Source organism: Musa acuminata, chromosome BXJ3-1 (genome assembly GCF_036884655.1).
Source record: "Musa acuminata AAA Group cultivar baxijiao chromosome BXJ3-1, Cavendish_Baxijiao_AAA, whole genome shotgun sequence".
In the NCBI taxonomy this organism is placed as follows: Eukaryota; Viridiplantae; Streptophyta; class Magnoliopsida; order Zingiberales; family Musaceae; genus Musa; species Musa acuminata.
The window spans coordinates 7,441,069-7,466,192 of record NC_088349.1 but is presented as its reverse complement, the minus strand read 5'-3'; the positions used below and the strand labels follow the sequence as shown (position 1 = coordinate 7,466,192).

Here is a 25,124-nt window from a genome sequence, read left to right as displayed (position 1 = left end):
GTTTAGAACGCTTGTATACGCGTATGTTCTTCAACTGAAAGCTTGTAACAGCTAATTTATCCTCTTATGTCTTGATCTTAATGCAAGAACAAAAATCACTACATGATTGTATCGTACACCATCAAACATTTGTCAAGGTACAATAATAACAATCAGTTTATATCTAGCAGAACCAAGAACTAAAAAGAAAAAGGAGGCAGCAGCACTAGAAGCAACCTACACCTTCCCTCTATTAAACACAAATCATTGCCTGGATCTGGATTTGGCTCTCCTTGCCTCCTCTGGGGATGAAGGAAACAGCTCTACGTACCTTGACCCGATCATCATCTTATCCTTGCGCATAGCCTTTTTGGCCATCTCTGCCGATGGGAACTCAGCATATGCCTCCCCGGTTGCCCTGCCGTCGGGGCGGCAGACAATGTGCACTTTCTCTTCACTCAGATCAAACTCCCCAAAGAAGTCCACGATATCTGCCTGGGTTGCAGAGTATGGGAGCCCCCGAAGTTTCAGGACCTCGGTGCACTCCATCTGGTCTTTGTCCTCAGCTGGTCTCTTCGGATGAGAGGGAGGTGAGCTATGGTGGTATTCATTCTCAAAGGATCCATCGTTGACCTCGACAGCAATAGCATTGTAGTAATCTAGCTTCTTGCACCGGAAGACTTCAACGTACCGGCGGCCCATGTTCTGTCTGTCCCTCTGGAGAGCAAACTCGGCCTGCATGGGTGATGGAAAAACAACAAAAGCCTCACCTGAGAAGCGCCCATTCTTGTTCACCAACAGACAATCCACAATGTCCAGACCGCCAAAGAACTTGCATATATCGAGATCGTCGCAGTTGAAGGGCAGGCCTCTCAGGCGAACCACAGGAAAGTTATAGATGCTGCTGCTTCCACCATTGTAGCTGCTGCTGTATGGCTGGTAGAAGCTGCTGGCACCAATACCGGCATAGTAGGGATTTGGATCCATCGTCCTTGGTCTCTTCGAGCCGGCACCGAAGCCATCTGAAGCACTCCCGCTGCTCACTGCGAAGTAGGGATTGGAGTCCATCATTCGTTGCCTCTTTGTGCCCTCGTACCCGTCCGAACCCCCCCCGCTTCCCATCATTGCCCTTCAATTGTAAATCCCAAGAAGAAGTAGATAACACCCCCCAACACTCAGTTCCCAGGTCACAGAGAAACCCAACCCACATTGAACAATTAATTCTATTGAAAAATATATTTTACAACCAACCAAGAAAAGAACAGCATAATCCAATAACCTAAATGTAGCATGAACTATATGTAAAATCTTAGATAAATAATTGACTATTATGCAAAGAAGGTGAGGGTGTTAAAAATCCAGAACAAAGCAAAACAATCATGCAGCACAAGTCTGCGAGCATGAATAGATTTTACACAAAACATCAATTCTTAACCTAGATAAAACGAGGACTGAAAATAATCATCACCTTGACAATCAGAAAGCACGTTAAATGAACACAAAACAAACAACAGAAATATAGACTCTGCTGGTGCATTGGTAAGAAATGGATCTTGAGGAGACGATTTAGGATATAAAATTCAAGTCTTCATCGGATATCTCATGAAGGTATAATAAAAAATTGACTTATACGAATCAGGATTCATTCAACACTCTCCAGTTGCATGAAAAAAATATTTACATCATAGAGAAGATCAAGGAATGAGAATCGAAATCTCAATACCCACAATTTGATTCCAATTCATCAATCTTGTAACTCCAAGAGGGCTATGCACCAAATTTTCAAAGGCAAAACATACAAGACAATGTTAATGAATAGGGAATCACCACAGTAGGATATATAAATTAGTGAAAAGTTACAGCACTGCACATAACAACACTGTTATGTCTTAGAAAACCAGAAATATGGAACCTAAGATATAGCCAAATTCTTTCATCCTCCAAATCATTACCAAAGTTTCCTAGACCTGTTGCTCTGTCTTTCTTCGTCTATCATTTCCTCGGTCCCTACATTTTCTCTCCATAAAGACACTGAATGTATCCATCATCCACCAATTATGCATATATCCATGGATCCACCTATCCTAATTGATGTTTCCATAAGGCCCTCAAATATAAACTCATTCAGATTCATATCTCATATCAATACTACAAACTAACACAAAGTCAATGGTACTACAAATAATAACCTGAAGTGGAGCTAAACAAGGGTATGTGCGACCCCATAAAGTAATCTCAAGCTATTAGATACTAGCAGAAGAGAAAAGGGAATGCAGCAGCACAGAGGTACAGTGGTCGTAGAAAACAACAGAAAATTATAAAAGTGAAAAAGGAAGAGTAATATCAAGCGAACAAAATGGACTTTCATTGGAAGGAAGGCATTGTAAAAATTTTCTTAAAGTTTGGCAAATATAAATAGAGTGGATTATAATGTAGTGGAGCTAACATTTTGCAACTAACAATTGGTGTATGAGGACATTGAAGGAAGTTTAGTTAGTTTCATCTTTCTCATGATGTTTGGTGTAACTACAGACTGAAACTTATAATCATTTTCTTAGAGTATGTAACATGTGTGTAAAAATCACGACCCAACCCAATGGGATAATTGACCCATTTAATTTGATAGGCCTGGAACCACATGGACCAAACCCCTTAAACCCAAGTTAATGGCAGTAGTCTCATATAGCCCTTATAAGTTCGTTCATATCTTCTCCTACTTCCAATGTGGAACAAGACCAACTTATTCCAATTTCCCCCACTTAAGAATATGGCGTCCTCATCAATGACAAACATAGCTCAAAATTAAGCCATAGCACAATATATATGAGGTCCTACCTAGTGGTCTGTGACATGTCCTCTAGCCTCATCCCATCCATGGCTGCTCGAGCCGCTCACCACATCCACTACTAAGTCGACCATGATATTATTTGTCACAACTTGACCCATCGGTATAACTCGACCCTGGCTCGATTTGGGCTCAAGTCTGGGTTGGACCGCACCCAACTTAAGTTGGGTCAGAGCCAATCAGCTCAAGTCCAGGCTAGCAACTCCAGTGCACATCAGACCCAACTCGAGTCAACTCCGACCCAACAAGGTGCAATCCTGTTTTTTTAATATGACATAATTAATCTAATTTATTATATAAAAGCATGAAACTCCATAATGTGTCATAAAACAATTAAATTAACAGTGATAAAAAATTAAATTTAATCTGATAAAACATGAACATTAAAAATATTTCACATGCTTCAAAATAGTTAAATCCATATTAAAAATAACCTATTAATAAAAACATAACTGTTTTTATCAAATATATTAATTATAATTTAATAATCATGAATAAAAATTCAACATAATTTAAAAACATTGTATATTCTAAAATGTACATCACGCATCTCAAATTTTAAAAAAACCATTAAATAATATAAAAATTCATAACCAATTTTTTCAACAAAAATATAAACCGAGTATTTGAACTTAAATTAAGAAAATAATGGAGACTTTATCACTCTCCTCGAGTGATAGTCAACACCTTCCTCCTCAATCTTTCTCATCCTCAGAGGATCAGTAATTTAACACTTGACCAAAAATGTTTACATCCAAGGAACTAGATGTAGTACCATCAAGCCATATGTCCCACCACAATCCACCATCAACTCTAATGTGGAAAAATAAAGCATCATACATACCCACAAAAAATTAATGGCATTAGCACAGATTCCTTCTTTCCTTAGTCATCTATTGAGTTATGAGTAGATGCAAAAAATTGTGGTTTCAGCCCAATAGGAGATGCCACATAATTCACCACCTAAGCATTCCTTTGGAGCTTAGCTAGTCTATCAGTAGATAACAACCGCAAGAGTAGAGAAGATTCTTTCATAAGCAGTTCAACCTTAAAGCAGTTCAAATACCACAGAATTTCTTATACGTTGCACATAGGACTATGGAAAACTCAAGAAGGTAGCTAATAGACAACTCTCTCCCCGACCAAAGAGCAGTGTCTAAAAGAATTAACGTTCTCCTAGTGTCGGTAGCCAGGACTCCAGTTCCGAAAGAAGATCCGTGGTCTACTGATTTCTTTTACGCGAGTGGTTCGTAAGCATCTGTACATCCCAACTAAAACTCTATGAGCTGCCGGATCAGCGACTTTAAGCAACGAAAAGCGCCCCACGCCCGTTAGATGAAGAACGGTAACCCTAGATGGCCACCACAAGAATAGTAACAGGCTCAAGCAACCAACTTTTCACGTCACCACCAACACAAGAACAAAAAAACGTAGATGATACAAAACAACTAGAGATGTAATCTAGCCCTCAAGAAAGGAAGTCAAAAGGGGGAAGAACTAGGGTTGGGGTTTGTGGCGATCTTACCCTCTCGACCCGTACATGATCGATCCGATTGGAATTCGATTCGGGTGACGTTGGCCGAGACGAAGCAAGGATCGAATTCGCTCCACGAGATCGCCGCGAGGAGGAGAGAAGCGCGAAGACGACGACCCTCAACGAAAGAAAAAAAAGGTCCTGTTTATCTAATCCGGCTCTTGTTGGAAATATTTATATGCAAAATCGCAAGGTGCGTTCTGCTACGCCGCAGCAGTATCGTGGTAGGTGCAGCATGAAGCAATCGAATCCGTGGATTGGACGAGAACAACGTGGTTGTGCGGTTGGTAATAGAAGTCCGCGGAACATCTTAATCGACTTGCCCTTGTTTTTAGCTGGACTGGGCCCCGGCATCTTGGGTCTGACGTGTGCGTACCAGGCTCACCCGACCTTGGTGACCCAGCGGGTGGACGAAGTTCACGTTGCTGATTATTAAAGACCAGGATTTGCATCAAGCGATTTCTGGGTTTACATTGATCACATCATATTTCTTGGCATTATTAAATCCTGATACAAAACTAATGGAAGAAAAAACTTGCAGTGTTCCCAGCGACGTTATCAGAAGTAGTCGATTAAAGCAGATCAAAACGAAGATGATGACGCTGTACGCAGGTGATGCCTCGATGCATGCTGATCATTGGAATCTTATATCATGCCATTTCCACCTGGTAATTTACGATCACAGGAAAAGAAAGGCCGATGCCAGAGAACGTGGAGCATCATGAACATCACACATGCCATCATCATGGCTTCACGTAAGTAAAGCCATCCTTTAGGCCCACAAAGTGGCCGGCACCTCAGTCTCTCTTAACCTAATCAAGTTTGAGTGACCTCTTCACATGGCATGCCCATTTAAGATTTAAGACAGTAAGGATTGGGGTTTCAAGCCTTCCATCGCACACCAAAGAAGAGTATGGATAAGGACTCGGTTATCGAGATGCTCTGCTCCGCGAGGGACCGCAACGCGCGTCCTTAAGCGCATTGAAGTTTTCATGACGAAACCGTTCTGTTAAAGTGGCGCCAAATGGAGCGCGCAAAAGCAACGACCAACTAACCTCCCTTCCCGCGTGAGCTGTACCCTCATATTTATACCACTATATATATATATATATATATATATATATATATATATATATATATATATATATATATATATATATATATATATATACCGAAACGGATGGTTTGGATCGAAACGGATCAAAGCGACATAAACATGGTGTGAAACGACTTGAAGGGAAACGAGAAAAGAGAGAGAAACTACGAAATGCCGGCACATGGTCCGCAGCAGGAATGAGTTGGGGAAACGGATTTGACGTCCATGGTCGAGTTGCTCCGAAGAAGCTATTTAAGTAAGAGGAGGAGAAGGGGGAAAAGAAATGGCTTTCTACTGCGGTTCTCTTTTCCAGCGCTTTTACTTTCGTGCATCTCTGTTCTAAAAAGCACGACCTTTCCACCACTTCTCTACGGTTTCCAACTGGTAGAAGGTCGTCTCTCCTCCGCTCCCGATGTGCTTCTCCACTTCGACCCTCGCGTAGGCCGGTGCGGAGATCACCAAGCGATCCCGTTCGCCGTTCCAGCCCTAAAGGTTTGACCTTTCCATGAAATGCAGCAACTTGATTTTTAGTTCTTCTTCGTGCTCTGACGAACAAGGTTTTTATTTCTGTTAAGCATCACAAGTTTCATGCTTGGTTTGAGTTTGATTCGGTTCTTCCTTCTCTTTGGAGTCATACAGTACATGATTTATTGTGCTAGCATGCATCTTTTCAGCTCAAAAATGTAAGAAAGGGTTTGGCTTGCACTTTTGTTTCAAGAGTGTCTGCTAAATGAAGCATCAATTGTACGATTGAAATTCTTATTTAGGCTAATTATTTCTTTTCTGAAAAGACAACCATTTTTCTCTAGCATATAATTGATTGAGATTTTCATCCTATGTTTTCTTGATCTCCATCAACGTCACGTATGACGAGTTAAGCGATGGAATCGGAGCTTCCTGTCTGACTCAAATTGGTCTTTGTCCTTGAGTAATAGAAGAAGGAACTTCTCTCAGCTGTCAGCTGTTTTCATAGGATTTAATGGCACCACTACAAAATTGCCCCTTTCTCTTTCTCTGCTCTGTGAGAAGGATTTTGGATCTTGATTGTTTTCCGAAACGACCATCTCCTTCTGTATGATCTGCATCCTACTCTGTTGTATAAAAAGGAAATTTTGCAAAGGTATCATGCATGTTCATAAATCACCTGAAGGAATGGCTTTCCCGGATTCAAGTCTATTCTGAAAATTTTATTTCTTCTTAATTTCTTTCATATTTTCTGTTGTCAAGTTATTTTTTTCCTAATGTTTACTTCTTGGCCTTAGTCCGCACTGATTTGACAATCATAGATGATTAGCATGGAAGAAACTTGGTTTTTGACTCTGCTGTGGCCTGGCAATTTCTGATTATATATATATATATATGTATGTATGTATATGAGAACTTTATTAAACTAAAAGATCACCTATCTGGGAGCATGCCAGGTCCCATGGGAGGAATATCACACATATTTGATTCTAGCAAAGCTGGTAAATCTCAGAAGTGGGCGCATAAGAAGCATGGTGATGGTAAGGACTGCACTCTGCATTGCTGCTGCTAGTTTGATTTAAGATCTCAGTGTCGATAAACATTGCAATTCATTCTAAGATAGTAGAGATAGAATAAGAGTAAAAACAAGAAACAAAAATGGTCTTGCCTTTTAAAGTCTATTTTTTGACATTACTATCTTTGTTGGTGCTCTTTCTTCTAAGTGAATTACTTGTGTTGAAAATGTGGAAGGTTTTGAAGCTCCTCGGAATAGCTTGGATGTATCTATTGACACTTCTATAGGGTATTACTATGTTCCTGAAAACAATCTGGTAAGCTTTTAGTTCTATTTAACCTATCAAATTGAGTGAGAATTATTAGATTGTGGCATCTTTTGATTTTTCTAAACAATCATATGGCACAAAAATTCTAAACACTGGTGAGATACATTTAAGGTGACAGATGACTCTTTTGACTTGGAAGAGTCCAATGTCACTTTCCTGTATCCTACCAACTCTGAAGATTCAACAGTAATCTTGGTCTCGAAAAATTATAAACATTGTGCTCCTTATGCATGCTTGTTCTTTCTAATTGAATGATATGAAGAATATAAAGCAAGCCAATTGTTGGTAATTTTACTGAACTTTAGGCAGAATTTAAGAAAAATCTTTCTGTGGGTCTTCCTGATGATGTTAAGGTTAAAATTCAGTGTGCTTTCCTTTGACATCAGTCGAACTATTAAGGATTTATCTGTAGTGAAGTTTCTTTATTGATTTCTTAGAAATTTCTGGATCGATAATGTGATGTTATTGATGGACTACACTGTTCAGCAATCTATTTCTCAGTCACTCCCCTTGCAGCACGCTAAAATGACATTGATAGGTTCTTTCTGGGCAAGTTGTTTGAGTGTTCTACTTGTTAGGTTGCTGTATGGTAGACAATATCTTATTTACATAGCTGAACTTGGAAACTTCTGCATCTTATGAATTCAATCTGGTTAGCCTAAAAACTTTTCAGTTTCAGTATTCTTTTCAGGTGAAACATCCCTCCAAAATGTATTATTCTCCCAATGGAACCCCTATGAAGAAGTTGATCGATGGAGAGATTTCCAAACGAACAACTGAAAGTAAGGTTGCACCAAGTGTTGTTGCCCGTTTGATGGGAATGGACTCGATGCCATCAGAAGAAGGCAGGAAAATTCACGCCAAGGAACTCGAAGCAGATAGATTGAGAAAAACTATGGAAGTAAATAAGATCATGGAAAGTAGTTTGGGTCTTGAAACTTCACGCAGCTCCACTTCCTCTAGACAAACGATGCAAAACACACTTCTAAATGGTAATCAACGAGATCCCAAAGCCGAGAAGACAAGAAAACCACGCAAACATCCGCAAGAAGAGCTGCTGCAGAAGTTCAAGAAGGAATTTGAGACATGGCAAGCTTCAAAGTTACAGGAGCATCCAGGGTCCCAGAAGAATCACATTCTTGGAGATGTGAAGGATCATCAAATCATTGCACAAGAAATTCTTAACAAAGAGAAAATGGCAAAGTATCTAGATACCAAGAAAATTTTGGCTGAAAAGAAGCCCACAGAAGCCAAAGATGTTGTCTCAACAGCTAAGCAAAATGTAGATACACAACAAGGATCCAGCCTGCAGGATCATGGACATTTGAACAGACAGTGCCAATTTATCTCAAAGAACAAAATGGCTATGAAACTTGGTACCAGGGCTAATGATTCTGAATTCTTGACAGTTACTAGGACTGACAAGAAACAGGAGCGATCTTGTTCACCGACACGGATAGTGATTCTGAAACCTAATTTTGATAGAATTGATGCCAATGAAGAGTTATTAGCTGCCTCAACCGATAACTTAGGTAAGGAATGTGCTATGGAAGATTTTCTTGAAGAAGTGAAGGAAAGGCTCAAGAATGAAATCCAGGGGAAGAACAGAAGCAATGCTAGAGGTAGAGGAACCAGCATAGGGACTTCATTTGGTGAAAGGACAATTGATCCAAAACAAATTGCTCGTGACATAGCAAAACACATAAGAGAAAGTGTGACCAAGGACATTGGATCAACTCTCATCCGATCTGAGTCAACAAGATCAATTAGGAGTGACTTACAAGTCAACTCACCTGATTCACCAGAGTTCATTAGAAGAGACACAAGAAAGTATGTATCAGAGAAATCAAAGAATGTCCTGAAGAATGAAATAGTTCTGGGGAAGTCTCGAATAAACCATGAATGTTCAGATGCTTCCACCATAAACAAAGAAAAGGTAATGCCAAAATTGATGTCTGATTTTGCAAATAAAGGGAAAAACATGAACCTCTGGAAAGACAAGAAAGCTGTGACTGAATCAATTCCAAGACAGAAAGAGAAAATTGTGGCACTTGATGCAGAGTCGGTATCACAGTGGAACCTTGTCAGATCATTTTCTGCACCTGTGTCTGGAACAGCTTTTGGGAAGCTCCTCTTAGAGGACCAGCATATAACTGGAACTCAGATCTGCAGGAAGCAGGAAGCATCTCAACATGGGTTCTCAGAATTCGGAAAACAAAGAAAGGATAGTTTTAGCTTGAAAGGAAGAGTTTCCAGTCTGAAACATAACTTCAATCTTAAGGGTAAGCTGTTTGGGAAAACAGCCCGGCTGATTAAGGAACCAACTGCAAGTGGATTCAATTCAGTTAAGGAAATACCAACTGCACCCTCTATTATCATCAATTCTGGCATCACACAGGTAAGGAACGATTAAATTCATTAAAACTTGTACAAGTCCAGGACAAGTGTATCCTTATTTTGACATGTACTATTGTGCCTCAGGAGAACTCTACCGAGGTGCCACCAAGTCCTGCATCGGTGTCGAGCAGTACTCCCGATGAGTTTTGCAAGCAAGATAACCCAAGTCCAATATCACCACTTGAGGTCATGGACCATCACACTTCACCTTGTGTCTCTGAAGAGCTAAGTTCCAATGCTCCAGGTAGAACAGATAGCATTCACACTTTTAGTATCTACTTTATGCTTCTTGTATGGCCGTAGATTTGATTCTGAGTCTGCATTTGGTCACAAATGCAACTTCAAGAATTTTGAGTATTTTAGTTATACATCTCTTTGCCACATACTAATAACGATACACTCTTTGCCAGAACCACATTTGTTAGAACATGTCGAGTATTTTGGATCTGAAATGGCAGTTGAAAACCAGCCTCACAAGCAAGAGACAACTGAGAAGGAAAGTGAGGATGGATCTGAAATGGAAGTTGAAGAGCAGCCTCACAAGAAAGAGACAATCGAGAAGGAAACTGGGGATGCAGCTTATTTACAAGATATCCTTGTGACTGCTGGATTTTATGAGGATAGATCCACTGATCAAGCAACGAAGTTGGATGCATTGACACGGCCAATCTCACTCCAGGTTTTTGAACAAGTAGAGGAAGCTTGCAGCAAATACGGGAAGCTGGAAACCGAGTCTACTATCATCCATAACGATGACCCAGCTATAGGACACAAATTATTGTTCGACTTGGTGAATGAGGCTTTGCAAAGTGTCTTGGGACCTAAAATAAATTGCTCCATGTTCAAGAGATGGATTTTGGGTCCAGCTGCATCATCATCACAAGGAAGAAGCTTGTTGGATGACTTGTGGAATCAGATTCAGTCATACTTGAACTCCCCTATGGACGAGTCTGACACTCTAAATAGCATGGTGGTTCAGGATCTGAAGATGACAACTTGGCCAACCATATTGTACGAGGACATTGATGTTGTAGCAAGACAGATTGAGAGGGTCGTTCTACGCGATATAATCTTCGAAATTGCGCATGATATCTGCCTTTGCAAGTAATGTCAGTGTGCTTTTACCTAACTGACGCATTAAGATGTTTGGCCAAGAGGAAAGGCTCAATATAAATGACAAGTAGTGTTGCCTCAGGGGTCAAAATGTTGATACCTTCATGTAAAGTTAGAATGGTTGAGGCTGATCAAGATGTTGATAGCAATAGTGTGTTACTGAATATGAGTTTATTTGTTCTTTTCTTTTCCAACATGCTGATAAATTTCATTCTGACATGTGAGTTATTTGTTCAAATATGCACTGGCCTTTTTGTGAGTCATGCTTTGCCATTGTCTGAGTCCCAAATGATCTATTAGATGTTGGAATCTCATTATTTTAGGCTCTCATGTTGAGATCTCATTGTGTTATCATCTATCAGATGACCTTTTTCCTTCCATGTTGAGGGATTATTGAATTGCTTGCTACATCTCCATTTGATCCTGAACATTGTACTTCTGAATTTGACACAATTTCATATTCATATATGTTACCATCAGATGTTAATGCTACACAACTCTTGAACTAAGAGTTGAACCTTTTGCCACTCTGCTTGTTTTGATTCAATCAATAGGAACATCTAAATTAATACAATCAGTGTAGCATTCATTTATATACCATAATAGTGTGACAAGGCTTGACAACCAATCGAAAGTCCTCGTACTAAATGAAACCATAAGCAAACAATTAGGATTCAACAAATGGTGCCCGATCGATTTGGTCTACTTAGCCAGGAGATGATGTGGCACCACCTAATTAGATTGATGATGATGTGGCGTATGCAAATCTATATAGTCAATATGATATCTAAAAGAGAATATTCTTGATTGATATCTAGTATATATTCATCTAAACTGGACTCTCATCTTTCCATGTATATATTCATCTCTAAATTCTCTAAACTAGACTCTCATCTTTAAACTCTTTCCTATTTATACGTCGGAGGAGCGATAGGCAATGCCCCCATACCTTTCGATCGAGGAGTCTATGATCAAGGAAGGGAGGAGAAATTAGATTGGATAGTCTCAAGGGATGGATGTGTTAATATTGGATCAATTAGTCAATTTCACTGTATACTCTATACGATCATTCTATGATAATAACACATAAATCATCTAAACAAACACAGTTTTTTCCCATGGTATTATTAGAGTGTTTCTTGAATCCTCACTCTCTTAGCTTCAACACGCTGAGAAGGTAAGATGCTCACAGGCTTCAGGTCTTCGACAGACCAGCGCAAGAACCATTCTTGGGAGTAGGATTGCAGAAGAAGAAGAAGAAGAAGAATGGAGAGCTTATCCATCTGAAATGAAACTAATGCCATGTGTCTCTCAACTTCCGCAAGTGGCGACGGCGCCGCCGCACATGGCATGTCGGACTTCCTCGAGCAAACAACCTTCCTCATTCCCTGCCTCGACGATGTCTTCTTGCTGCCATCTCAATCAATTCCATTGTATTTGCGTGCTCAGCCTCTCGTCTTCCAGCGAAAGGAGGTTGCTGTCGATCCCACTCTTCTATCGTGACTCATGTCGCAGAAAAAATGATAATAAATCTCTTCATTATATTAAACCATATATAATATATTTACTGATTCCAACATAAGATCTACCGACTATTACGACGAGTTTTAATCGATGTAGCTCACTTTGTAAGGAGGAATCGCTCTTAAATCAAGTTTAATCAGGACACAAACCTTTCTCGACTTGAATTAGGAGTTGCTTGCTTTTATCTCGACATGGTTGACTTCACACGTGAGGTTCGATCGTAAGACTAATGTTGAAGACGTGCTGACTCCTCGATAAATGCCCCATGTGGAAGAATAATATTAGATACATAATAGAGAAATATAGTCTTAGGAAAATTCGACTTATCAAATTTAATTCATTATAATATTTTTTGATGAATTTAGGAAAAATGAATTGAATTATAATATTTTACACTGTACTACAATGTTTTTAAGTAATACCTATAAAAATACTATAATATATATATATATATATATTATAAAAATATTTTATTTATAATATTTTACATTATGTTATAGTATTTTCAATAATATTAGGAAAGTAGTATAACGGTATCTTAAAAATAAATACTGTAAAATAATATTTATTTTAATAATAATAAAAAATATTATAATATTTTTTAATATTAGTGAAAAATACTGTAAATAGAATAAAAATATCATTTTATGGATCGATTACTAAGAAAAAGAATATATATATATATATATATATATATATATATATATATATATATATATATAGCTAGCGAGGCCAAAGGAGTCCCAACAATTGAAGTCTTTTGAGCCCCCACAATTCTGTGCAAGTGTGAGCAGAGCACTCCGTCCAACATCATTACATATCAGCGTTGTCGCCACCCACAGCACCACATCTTTCCTTTCTTTCCTTTTGCCTTTAACGTCGTTTCCACACACACACACACACATCTCTCTCTCGCTCTCTCTCTCTCCGCTTCTTCCCATCTGTATCCGCAGTTCTGAGTACTGCTAGCGGAGGGGAGGCGTCGGCGATTCAGTAAAGCGGGCACGAATCCTGGCGAGGCTGCGCTCGACCGAGGCCCCTTGGAATTGCTTCGTTTCGCTCGTGCTCTGTCTTTGCCACTACTCCAAGCCGCCGCTTCTTGCCTCTTTCGCGGAGTCACAAGCGAACAACGTGGGGCTAAGCGTCGGAACCAAGAAAGGTGGGATCTTGACGGAGAGTATAGAGCGAAGGGGTGGAGAGGCCGGACGGGAAGAGATATTGGATGCAGAAAGGCGGGATTTTGACGGAGGAGACGCGAAGAATGGGATGTGAGAAGAGTTCCGGTGGTGGTGGTGGTGGTGAGAGGAAGTATGAAGTAGGGGAAGGGAGAGGACGAGGAGCGGGCGTGGAAGGGGAAGGGGTGGGCGAAGGGCTCCTCTACGTGAAGGTGATGACGGACGAGCAGCTGGAGGTCCTCCGCCGTCAGATCGCGGTCTATGCCACCATATGTGAGCAACTTGTCGAGATGCACAAGGCCATCACTGCTCACCACGACTCCCTCGCAGGTCAGCGTTTCTTCCTCTTCTCCTCCTCCTCCTCCCGATCTTGATGCCAAAAAGATATCTTGTTTCTTCATCGTCATGGTCGCTAAGGAATGAATGTTACAAGAGGGATCTACTATTGTTGGCAAGTCATGATCTACCTTCGTCACTTGAATTTCATATGTTAGTGTTCTAACACATTTGACTTGTAGGTTGGACCAACTGTTCTTCCTAGTATTAACCCCTTGCCCTGTTTCTTTTTGGGAAAATACTAAATCTAATGAAGCTGAGATTAATATCTGTTCTTCCCTGTTTGCTATAAAGTTACTGCTCAATTCAGTAATGGCATGCAAATTAATGGTGGTTGTCCGGCATAGCCACATTAGATCAGGTTATATATTCATTTGTTAGGCACTCCTTTTATCACAAGGATAAAGCAACTGTATGGATTGTATGAAACTTATCACAATTGCAATTTGGCTTATTCAAAGGAATAATTGTTTTGTTCTAATGCTAGAGTAGGAAGCAGAAACTTTGCGTGTCTGATTAAGGAAGATTTCTTGCGGTTTGTCTCACTAAAATAGGTTTAGTACTACATTTAGATGCTCAGAGAAGCAGCAGAATACACCCTGTGATTGTTGAGGGGGAACAACCTACAAGACATGTACTTTTAGATTGTGATACAGTGACTTGAAGAGGAAGAGGAAGAGGAAGAGGAAGAGGAAGAGGGACTTTTAATAGTTGTATTGATGTCATAAATCACTGGACATTATAGTTGTATTGAGTCCAGATACAGAAATAGAACCTTGAAGAAGAAGAATCCTGCATCTGAAGTAATGGGGAGGATATTAGTATTTGTTTACTCCAATATCCACATTAAGCAGCGGGTTTCGATCTTCTGCCTACAACCACATCCACATTTCATGTTGTCTTAAAAATTGTCGCAAAACGCATTCTCGGGCATGAGTTTGTTTTTACATCATGAAACTAATAAATGGTAAATGTGCACTTTTCTCGTTTACCGACTCCGACTTGATTATGAAGACAACTTTACAAAGATAATCCGCGGCGATACGTAATCCATTTCTGAAACTACTCATGCGCCTTATTCTCGAAATCTCAGTTTCTTGCTTATATGCTGAAAACAGATCTCACTTATATATCCTATCTTGTTGCCTGCAAAAGTTGCATGCATTTGATAGCTAAAACTCCAACATGAAGTTTCTTTACTAGTACATGAGGAGCCATACTCGATGTGTTGTAGTTTTGGATTGAGCAGAACAATGGAATATATTTCTCTTTTGTTTACTTACCCTACACTTATCGGCCACTTTAGGAATGAGGCTGGGAGGCCTCTACGGTGATCCCCTGATGGCGTCTGGTGGTCACAGAATCACTGCTAGGCAGCGGTGGACTCCAACAACCATGCAGCTACAAATTCTTGAGAGTATGTTTAATCAAGGCAATGGGACTCCGAGCAAGCAGAAGATAAAGGAGATAACCATTGAGCTATCACAACATGGTCAGATCTCTGAATCTAATGTCTACAACTGGTTCCAGAATAGGAGAGCACGATCAAAGCGAAAGCAGATGGCTTCATTTCCTAGTAATACAGAGTCTGAAGTAGAGGCAGATGAGGTATGCATGAACGAAAAGAAACCTAAGCCCGACGACAGCCATCATGAAGGCATGCCAGCCGGTGTTAATAATCTTCCCATGTACGATGCACAACTCCATTCGTTCGAGCTGGAGCTAAGCCAAGCACAAGGCATACACCGATCAAGTGAGAGTTCAAAGTCTTCTAGCGGTTCTGGGCAGATGTCCTTGAATGAATATGTTCTATCGACACCAAGTACGTCTTGATTCTCCTTTTTCCTTCTGGTAGAAATATTGACATACATTTCTTTTACTCGATCGATGATTTCAGGATTCGAAAACTCGATGGAGAAGTTTGACATTCCGAGTTTTAACCCTTACCATCCAGGAGAAAGCTATGACATCATGGGTTGACATTTAAATGCGTGAGCTTGAACTAATCATTCACTTGAGAATGACTATTAAGTTGCATTTTTAAGAACACAAGAGTGCCTTCTCCGCATGAGATGATCTTAGTTGAGATCTAATAGACATGTCTTGGTCATCTTTGATTGTGATATACAGTTCTCTGGTTTCTTCTTACAGCAAACATTTGTCATGTTTGATCGTCTTACAGTGCAGTTTAAGTGCTTCTCGGTCCCCTTTGGATTATTACTACAAGATTGACAGACTCAGAAACTTGTACATCTTCCGATGCAGCAAGTAAGATGCAATTGAGCTCCCTGACTCGATAGATTTCAACCTTCATTCACAGTTAGAACCCGAAGAACAAGGTATGGTATATATATATATATATATATATATATATATATATATATATATATATATATATATATATATATATATATATATATATATATATATATATATATATATATATATATATATATATATATATATATATATATATATATATATATATATATATATATATATGGTTCTTGTTCCCGGGTTACTTCCTCCATGTCACTTTGACTAAAGTGAACTTTTTATTACAAAATTCTTTTTCGCTTGTATTAAGAATATGTACTACTCGTTTCTCCTAAGTCAAATTTTCATTCAATTTTATTGATTATTCTTTCAAGACATAAACAAGATATGAAATATACTTCTTTAATATTATTTAGCCTATAAACCCTATGAACCATTGATTCCCTTCTATTTATAGAGGTCTCCTGTCAACACAACCCTAATGAATCTTGTCTTATTAGGTATTTGATCTTTATCTAACTATCCAAATCTCTTAGATCAATGGATCTCTATCCAATAATATCTCATTAATTCTTATTAGATCTCATTCATATAATCCAATAATTCATGAGCTTATTGGATATCCAATAAGATAAGGACTCCGACAGATATCTCATATCCGAACCTCTACTTATCGCAATGTCTACCATATGTGTGTGACCCTCTAGGTCCAATATCGAGCTGGTCGTGAGTCATACATATCAGAACTCCTTCTGGCTCAGTGAATTATTATCTCTATAATAATTCACTCGACTCATCGACCACGGACGTACTAGGCCACTACGCCGTAGTCCCCAAACGATACAGGGAAATCCAATCCATTAGAAATGTCTGTCCTCAGTTAGCATACACTTATAGTCCCTCATCCATCTAATATCTTAGAGACCATATACCGGGCATGATATTGTCAGACCCATACGGTTTCTGCTCAAGTTTCGCTCTAATAAGATTCTCCCAAAGAACTCTTTCTCTTTCAATCTGAATGATCCTGACCAGGGATTTACCTAATAAAAAACGCATGAGATATTTCTCTCATGACACTGAGAGTGGATGATCCTCTATCGACACTCAATAGTCATCGTAAGGTTAGCTACCACTCCCGATAACCAACTATGCTAGATCTAAAACCTCTAGACCTATAAGTCTAGTATCAAAAAATGTAGTACTCGTACATAACATCCTTGGTGTCTTAAGTCTAAGGATTATATACACCACTGAGACTACAGAATCACTATCTAACAATAAGGCATCATCAACCATTTAACATTATGTAAGTGGATCAATCAATGAACTCATTCCTCAATGAGCACCTATATTGTATCCCTAGTGTCCCCACAAGAATAGTTATGAAACCAACTACATCCATCATATGAACGGGTATACAGTACATAAGTTTGTCCAGTTATCTCGATATCCCTCTCGAGTAACATATAACCGAAATTATTTAGGATTTGTGTTTAAAGGCGAATCAGTCTTGTTATCATGATCTCATCACAATCCAATTCTTATTGCACGGATCCATTAACATCACAATATACTCAAGCAACAAGCAATATAAAGTGATAAAATGATAAATAATAATAATAAGCAAAAAGACTATGTGTCAAGCCACACGTGCGATCACTCATGTAATTGGCTTGCAGGACACCTATAACTAGCACAAGGTGCAGCCCTCTAAGTTTCACATCGAGGTGCATGGCTCAAGAACGAGTCCTTTTTAATTTTTACTCATCCGAAATATATGCCTTGGGTCTTCAAGTCGAGTGCACGACTAGGAAGCATGCAAGCTCGATCTAGGTGCAACCCTCGGGTCTTCATGTCGAGTGCACCGCTAGGGAGTGTGAAAGCTCGGCCTAGGTGTAACTCTTGGGTCTTTACGCTGAGTGTATAGCTAGGGAGCACATAGACTCGGCCTAGGTGCATCCCTTGGGTCTTCATATCGAGGTACATGACTAGGGAGTGCATAAGCTCAACCTAGGTGCAACCCTCGAATATTCATGCCAAGGTGCATGGCTCGGGAGCACGTAGGCTCGGTTGAGGTGCAACCCTCGGGGCTTCACGCCGAGGTGCATGGCTTAGGAGCGAGTCGTTTTTAACTTTTACTCATCCAAGGTGTAGGCCTTGGGACTTCACACCGAGTGCACGACTAGGGAGCACACAAAATCGGCCTAAGTGTAACCCTAAGGTCTTTGTGCCGAGTGCATGACTAAAGAGCATGTAAGCTCAGCCTAAGTGTAGCCCTCGGGTCTTCATACCATGGTGCATGGCTCGAAAGTGCATAAGCTCAATCAAGGTGCAGGTCTTAGATCTTCACATTGAGTGCACAGTTAGGGAGCATGTAAGCTCGACCTAAGTGCAACCCTCGGGTCTTCATGCCGAGGTGCACGGCTCGAGAGCACGTAGGCTCGACCGAGGTGCAAGGCCTTCACACTGAGTGCACGGCTAGGGAGCATGTAAGCTCGACCTAGGTGCAACCCTTGGGGCTTCATGCCGAGGTGCATGGCTCGAAAGTGAGTCATTTTTAACTCTTACTCATCCAAGGTGCAGGCCTCGGGTCTTCAAGTCGAGTGCACGGTTAGAGAGTACATAAGTTCGACCTAGGTGTAACCCTCGAGTCTTCATGTCGAGCGCATGACTAGGGAGCATGTAAGCTCTACATAGGTGCAGCCCTCGGGTCTTCATGCCGAGGTGCATAGCTTAGGAGTGAGTCCTTTTTAACTTTTACTCATCCGAGGTGCAGGCATCGGGGCTTCACGTTGAGTGTATGGCTAGGGAGCATGTAGGCTCGGCCTAGGTGCAACCCTTGGGCTTCACGCCGAGTGCATGACTAAGGAGCATGAAAGCTCGGCCTAGGTGCATCCCTTGGGTATTCATGTCGAGGTGCATGGCTAGGGAGCGCATAGGCTCGACCTAAGTGCAGCCCTCGGGAAGCTAGGCTTGGCCGCATCATGGCAGAGGATTGGGCCCATCCGAGGTCAAACTCAACCGCGTTGGAGCGGGGGTCCAGACCCATCCAGAGGTTCGGCTCAACTGCATTTAAGGTGCGAGACTAAATCCGCCAAGGGGTTTGACCACGTTGAAGCGGTAGGTTAGACCCGCTAAGGGGTTTGACCACGTTAAAGCAATTTATTAGATCTACCAAGGGGTTTGATCACGTTGAAGCGTTATATTGGATCGACCAAGGGGTTTGACCATGTTAAAGCGATAGACTAGACCCACTAAGGGGTTTGACCGTGTTGAAGCGATATGTTAGATCCACCAAGGGGTTTGACCACGTTGAGGCGGTAGATTGGACCTGTCAAGGGGTTTGATCACGTTGAAGTAATAGATTGGACCCACTATAATACCTAACTAGTGACGGTGGATGATGCTATAATGGGTGGCATTTGTCGCTACTAAGGCACTTTGCCCGGGATGTGATGCGTCACCTTGCCCTTAGTATTTGTATTACCTCCGGTGCTTATTTACAAGCGAAGCTTTCTTCTATCTTAATGTTTGATGCACTTAGGGGGTTGTGTTCCTCTTTAGGTTTCGTTGGTGTGATGATTAGAGGCGCGACTTCCATGGCGGGTCTGAATTTAGTCACCATGGACTGAGGAATAGATCTGCCTTAACAACTTCTGTTGTAGCATTTTGCCAACGATGGACGCCAGGGTCGAACGCTACTGAGGTTTGGGCCGTTGAGTTGCTCCTAGAGCTACGAGCAAAGGAAGCTAAGTAGAAGCTTGCAGAGGCCCAAAGGAAGCTATCGAGGATGAGGTAAAGGCACAGGGTTGCTGAGGTCTAGCAAAGGAGGCTAAGCAGAGGCTCTAAGAGGCCCGATGGGCATTGTCAAGGATGTGGCAAAGGTGCATGGCTGCTGAACCCTAGTTCCCTATGCTATCTTTAGTGCTACCAAGGACGAGGCGGAGGCACTGAGCTATTAAGGCCTGGTTCCTTGGTCTGTTCTTGATGTTGTCGAGGATGAGGCAAAGGCATTGGGCTGTTGAGGCCTGGTTCTTCGGTTTTCCTTGGCATTGTCGAGGACGGGGCAGAGGCACTAGACTGTTGAGGCTTGGTTCCTTAGGCTATTTTAGTGCTGCCAAGGATGAGGCAGAGGTCCTGAGTTACTGAAGCCTAGTTCTTGGGCTATCCTTGGCATTGTCGAGGACGAGGCTGAGGTGCTATGCTGTTGAGGCTTAGTTCTTGGGTTGTCCATAGCGCTGCCGAGGATGAGGCGGAGGCGCTAAGCTGCTAAGGCATGGTCCATTGGGTTGACATTGGCATTGCCGAGGATGAGGTGGAGGCACTAGGCTGTTGAGGCTTGGTTCCTTGGGCTATCATTGGCGTTGCCAACGATGAGATGGAGGCATAGAGCTATTACAGCCTGGGTCCCTACGCTTTCCCTAACGCTGCCAAGGATGAGGCAAAGGCGGAGTTGAGCTTTCACCAAGAGTTTGCAAGAGTCATTAGACTGGGCCCTAGACTCTAGCAAGGGTATAACGCGTCTTAGCGATATGCTGCACTCCGCCATCGAAAGGTGTGGCACGGGGCCACTTGTCCCTTTTGGCTAAAAAGATCCTTGAAGAGGTGTGGACTCCTCGGTTGGACTTTAGGAAGAAGAGATGTAGTTGGCAATCCAAGGGTGAGCCGTTGCACTAGGGTTATCGACTAAGTCAATTGAGAGAGAAGTGGGGTGATAGTTTACATCATGTTGATAAGAGTCTAGACTCGTTGAGTGAGGCTTAGGAATGCTTCTGACGGGATGATCAAGGGGCTTGTCTCTAGTCCTGGGGGAGAGAGAGCTCTGGATCATTGAGTATGTGCCAATAGGGCCCTAGTGCTTGGGCTGTGGCGGAGGCATCGTTCTACTGAAATGGGGTACATGCCTTCTCTTCCCAAGGGGGCTTGGGACCAGAGATAACATCTCTTCACTTGAATGTTCATTGGGAGGAGTAACAGAAGGATGTGCCTACGATATTCGACCCTCCTTCTAGCACCAAAATGATGGTGTCATGAGTACCATTGACTATTAAGTTGGCATGGTTAGTTCACTACCGAAGGTGCAAGCTCATCTATGTTTCTCTTCCTGGTTGACATGGGAGACTTGGTGAGGTGAGACCACATATGCTTCTTAGTCGGATGTCATTCTATTAATGAGGACCCAGTTCGAGATACCTGGGTAAGCAGATTGGGATCTTTCTGGTTCAAGGTTCCTCATTAGGGATTGGGTCATCCGGGTGTCTTCGAGCGACCAGCAATCCTACATGATAGGCCGGCGCTGGGGGTTGCTCGGCGCGGCCCTTCCGATGGTTAAATTAGCGAAGAGGAGAACATCATGGTTAGTCGAGTCTCTTCTTTTGTCAGGTCCTTCTTAGCAACATTTGTTTTATCTGGTTTGCCCTTACCCTTGCCATTCTTACGGGACTTCTCTACCTTCCTTTTCTTTCTAGTCTCACTAGCATAGAGAGTTGGCTTATCTTTTTTTGATTGTGTTCTTAGCCTCTCTTTAATATATTGAGGAGCTCAGTGAAAGTTACCTCAAGCTTATTTATGTTAAAATTCATAATAAACTATGAAAAGGAATCTAGAATGGATTGAAGTATAAGATCAACATACATGTTATCATCTAGGACCATTCTTAGACCCATGAGGCTTTCTATCTGTCCACTCAATCATCTTAAGGACATGGTTTTGAGTCGATATCTCTTCAGTCATCCTAGCGCGGAAGAGACTCTTGGATATCTTATATTGCTGAGTTCTTTCTTATTTTTCAAATAATTTATAGAGATACAGGAGAATGGATTTGAAATCCATCTTTTTCATACTGCCTCTGTAACTCGGGAGTACAGATTTTAGATAAAGGTAAACAACCAAGATAAGGACTTCAATCTTAATCTATTTCTACTATTTTATTACGATACACACAACTCCCTCCGGTATATGAATCGAAGACTCCTAACAGATCTCTAGTGAGGATTGAGATACAATCAATGTCTTAGTATAACTTTGAGGGACTCGACCAATCACACTAAGCCTGAAAAAGTGGGCAACTTTTGTCGATCATAATTCCTTATGATTCCCGTCTTATTCGGCCTCCGAACCATCACGGCCTTGAGGGACTCGACCGACCATGATGTTCAATTAAGTCATCACCATCGTTACAAAATGAGTCTGATTCGATGATATGCCCTCGAGGGACTCGACCAAGCATACTATGTCTTCAGGTCACCGGTGACATCTCTATATCGTAGGCAAGATCTCGAATCGTAATATGGGTGAGCCTCGAGAAACTTGACCAACTCATCGTATGTTGGGAATCAATTTCTCCCTATAACAATAGAAGGTCATGTGGATCAATCTAATTATTTCACGCTAATCGACTTAATATTATCGTTAGAGGAGATTTTGACTCGATCTCCAAATATGATGTGTCATATTCATACATATTTAATATACATTTACATCACATGCAAATATATATATATATATACATATTTATACATATATATATATACATATATATATATATACATATATATACATATATATATATATACATATTTAGTATGTATATAAGCAATCACACGTCACATGGTGATGAAGGAGGTCAACTATCCTCCTCTGTAGCAATGATCCACATGGTAGATGAGGTGATAACACTCCTCAAATCGTAGTATGATTATCGTCTCCACGCGCATCACAAGGCTACACCGTGATCAAGAAGGGGTTGACCCTTCTTGTTATCCACACACCCTAAATAGGGGTTGTCCGTTGAGGGAGAGAGGAGAGGGAGGAAAATAGGAGGGGCGACCAAGAGGAGACTAACCTATGCCACATTTTGGTCTCTCCTATTTATAGATGTTCTTGAGTGAGAGCGCATGAGATATTCTTCTCATGATATTGAGAGTGGATGATTCTCTATTGACACCAAATTATCCTCGTAAGTTTGACTATCACTCCCGATGATCGACTATGTTAGGTATGAAATTTATAAACATATAAGTCTGATATTAAAGAGTGGAATACTCATATATGACATTCTTAGTGTCTCAAGTCTAAGGACCAGATATATAATTGAGACTATCGAATTACTATCTAACGATAAGATATCATTACCAACCATCATTCCGTAAGCGAATCATTTAGTGAACTTATTCTTCAATGAGCATCTACACTATATCCATAGTATCCCCACACAAGTAGCTATGAGACTAACTATCTCCATCATATAGATGGATATATATTATACCGACTTATCCGGTTATCTCGATGTCCCTCTCGAGTAACTTGTGATCAGGAATATTTAAAGTCTATATTTATAGGCGAGTTGGTCTCATTATCATGATATCATCATGATCCAATTCTCATTTCACATATCTAAGGACATAACAATATATATTTATCACATAATATAAAATAAAAAAATATTAAAATAATAATAATAAATTATGTAGTATATCATGCATGTCATCACTTAGGCTTGCAGGACATTTATAACTAGCATTTACTAATTCGATTAATCTCAAAAAAACAAAAGGACATGATCATAAGTTATATTAGGGAGGTGTGAAACCATATATAGAAAGAGTGAAAGCTGCTGTGGGTTAACAAGTATCCTATCTAAATGGGCACGTATCCGAGATGAACTAACATGATTGTTGCTAAGTAAATGGGTAACCATAGAAACCGAGATCAGAACGCTTATTTCTAGATACGAAATTCTAAAAGAATAACACTATGTTATTCAAGATAAAAGGCCGACTACCAAGCTTATCACAAACAAGGATTGCAAATAACATTGAAATTTCCACAAACACACCAAAGTAGATCACTGAATTCTAGATTTGCTAGTCAAGACCATAATAGATTATGAGAAGTAGCCATCATAATCCCATAAATACAGGCCAAGATCTATAGGAGCATACCTTCTTCCTGAAAAACTAATCAAATAAATTGTGAGGTATGTGTACCACGCCACCAATATACCACTATACTTGCTTCTAGCTTCTTCAAATGCATCCAATGCATCCTCCCATACATGTCACAATCGACGAAGGAACCTCACAAAGCCCTCTTCCTGCAAATGGGTTTCCAATAGCATCACCAAAGACAAGTCATATGTGTTGATCAGCATACATAGATGTTTCCTACTATACTATTTTTTCAACCCATGACAGCTTCAAGATAAACTAAGCATGAGATTGTGAAGATGGAGAAAGATCAAGCCCCTCGGCCATTTCATTGCAGTGTGGGTGGTTGATATTGCATACCACCTTCTTCTTCTTATTTCTATGACAAAGAAAATTAAGGGAGGGCAGAGGGCTTCCCTGAACAGTATGACACTGGGCTTTGTGACCACTCTTATGGTCATAGGTGCCCCACTCTGATTCCACTTCCATCAGAAACTCGTCGGCTCCTTCTTTGCCATCCTTCTGAATGCTTCTACTATCTTGGCTACCAAACCGTCAAACTCCCTTGGACTACTTGCGGATGAAGCACCTTTCTGCTTCGAGGATTTCTCTCCCCTTTTTTCTGCCATGAAGTCGAACTGGGAATTATCCTCAGAGCCTGGCGGGCTAGGTCACGTAGGTTGGATCTTATCCCATGGGCAGGGTTAGCTTGGGCCTCTCGTGTTGGGCTTTATTAGGCCCAATAGATTGAGCCTCATGTATGGGCGTTGTTAGTTGGGGCTCTTTAAATTGGGCCTAATGTCTGAGCCTTCTAGATGAGTCTCTTCATCTAGGCCTCATCTATGGGCCTTACTGGGCCTAATAGACTGAGATTAGCTAGGTCAATGGGCTATGAGCTCCTTATTATGCCTAATGAGTTGTGTTAAGCTGTTTGTCGACGGGAATACGTACATTGACGGGAAATAACTGGACTCAGCCAAGCCGTTATTATGCCTTACTTCAACCCGGTTCGAAGTAAGCCGGACGGGTCCCCGGAAGCGGGCCCCGAGTAGTTTTAGTCCGTAGACTATTAGTATTATTATTATCCTCAGATCCGCGAGCATTGGTGG

The 25,124-nt window shown here is 41.0% G+C and overlaps 3 protein-coding genes across 5 annotated transcripts; 2 read left to right on the top strand and 1 right to left on the bottom strand.

The window, feature by feature from the left end:
* Positions 1-42: 42 nt before the first annotated feature.
* On the bottom strand, positions 43-4,496 carry LOC103982652 (uncharacterized). 2 transcript variants are annotated; one of them, XM_009399640.3, is made up of 2 exons: positions 4,350-4,496; positions 43-1,108 (listed from the first exon to the last, which is right to left on the bottom strand). In XM_009399640.3, exons 1-2 carry the CDS (start codon positions 4,364-4,366, stop codon positions 244-246), a joined length of 882 nt encoding a protein of 293 aa, XP_009397915.2. In that variant the 5' UTR covers positions 4,367-4,496; the 3' UTR covers positions 43-243. The 2 variants fall into 2 exon arrangements, with proteins under 2 accessions (XP_009397915.2, XP_009397922.1); XM_009399647.3 differs by having other exon boundaries at positions 43-1,022.
* Positions 4,497-5,754: 1,258 nt separating this feature from the next.
* Positions 5,755-11,076, top strand: LOC135629013 (uncharacterized). Of its 2 annotated transcripts, none has more exons than XM_065136107.1 (6): positions 5,755-5,946; positions 6,876-6,959; positions 7,171-7,250; positions 7,942-9,660; positions 9,744-9,903; positions 10,070-11,076. In XM_065136107.1, the coding sequence occupies exons 2-6, from the start codon at positions 6,881-6,883 to the stop codon at positions 10,765-10,767; spliced, it is 2,736 nt and encodes a 911-aa protein (XP_064992179.1). In that variant the 5' UTR covers positions 5,755-5,946; positions 6,876-6,880; the 3' UTR covers positions 10,768-11,076. The 2 variants fall into 2 exon arrangements, with proteins under 2 accessions (XP_064992179.1, XP_064992178.1); XM_065136106.1 differs by having other exon boundaries at positions 7,936-9,660.
* A 2,003-nt stretch (positions 11,077-13,079) lies between these two features.
* LOC135628922 (WUSCHEL-related homeobox 8-like) lies at positions 13,080-15,971 on the top strand. The gene is made up of 3 exons (XM_065135910.1): positions 13,080-13,801; positions 15,114-15,629; positions 15,705-15,971. Exons 1-3 carry the CDS (start codon positions 13,519-13,521, stop codon positions 15,785-15,787), a joined length of 882 nt encoding a protein of 293 aa, XP_064991982.1. The 5' UTR covers positions 13,080-13,518; the 3' UTR covers positions 15,788-15,971.
* The last annotated feature ends 9,153 nt before the right edge of the window (positions 15,972-25,124 follow it).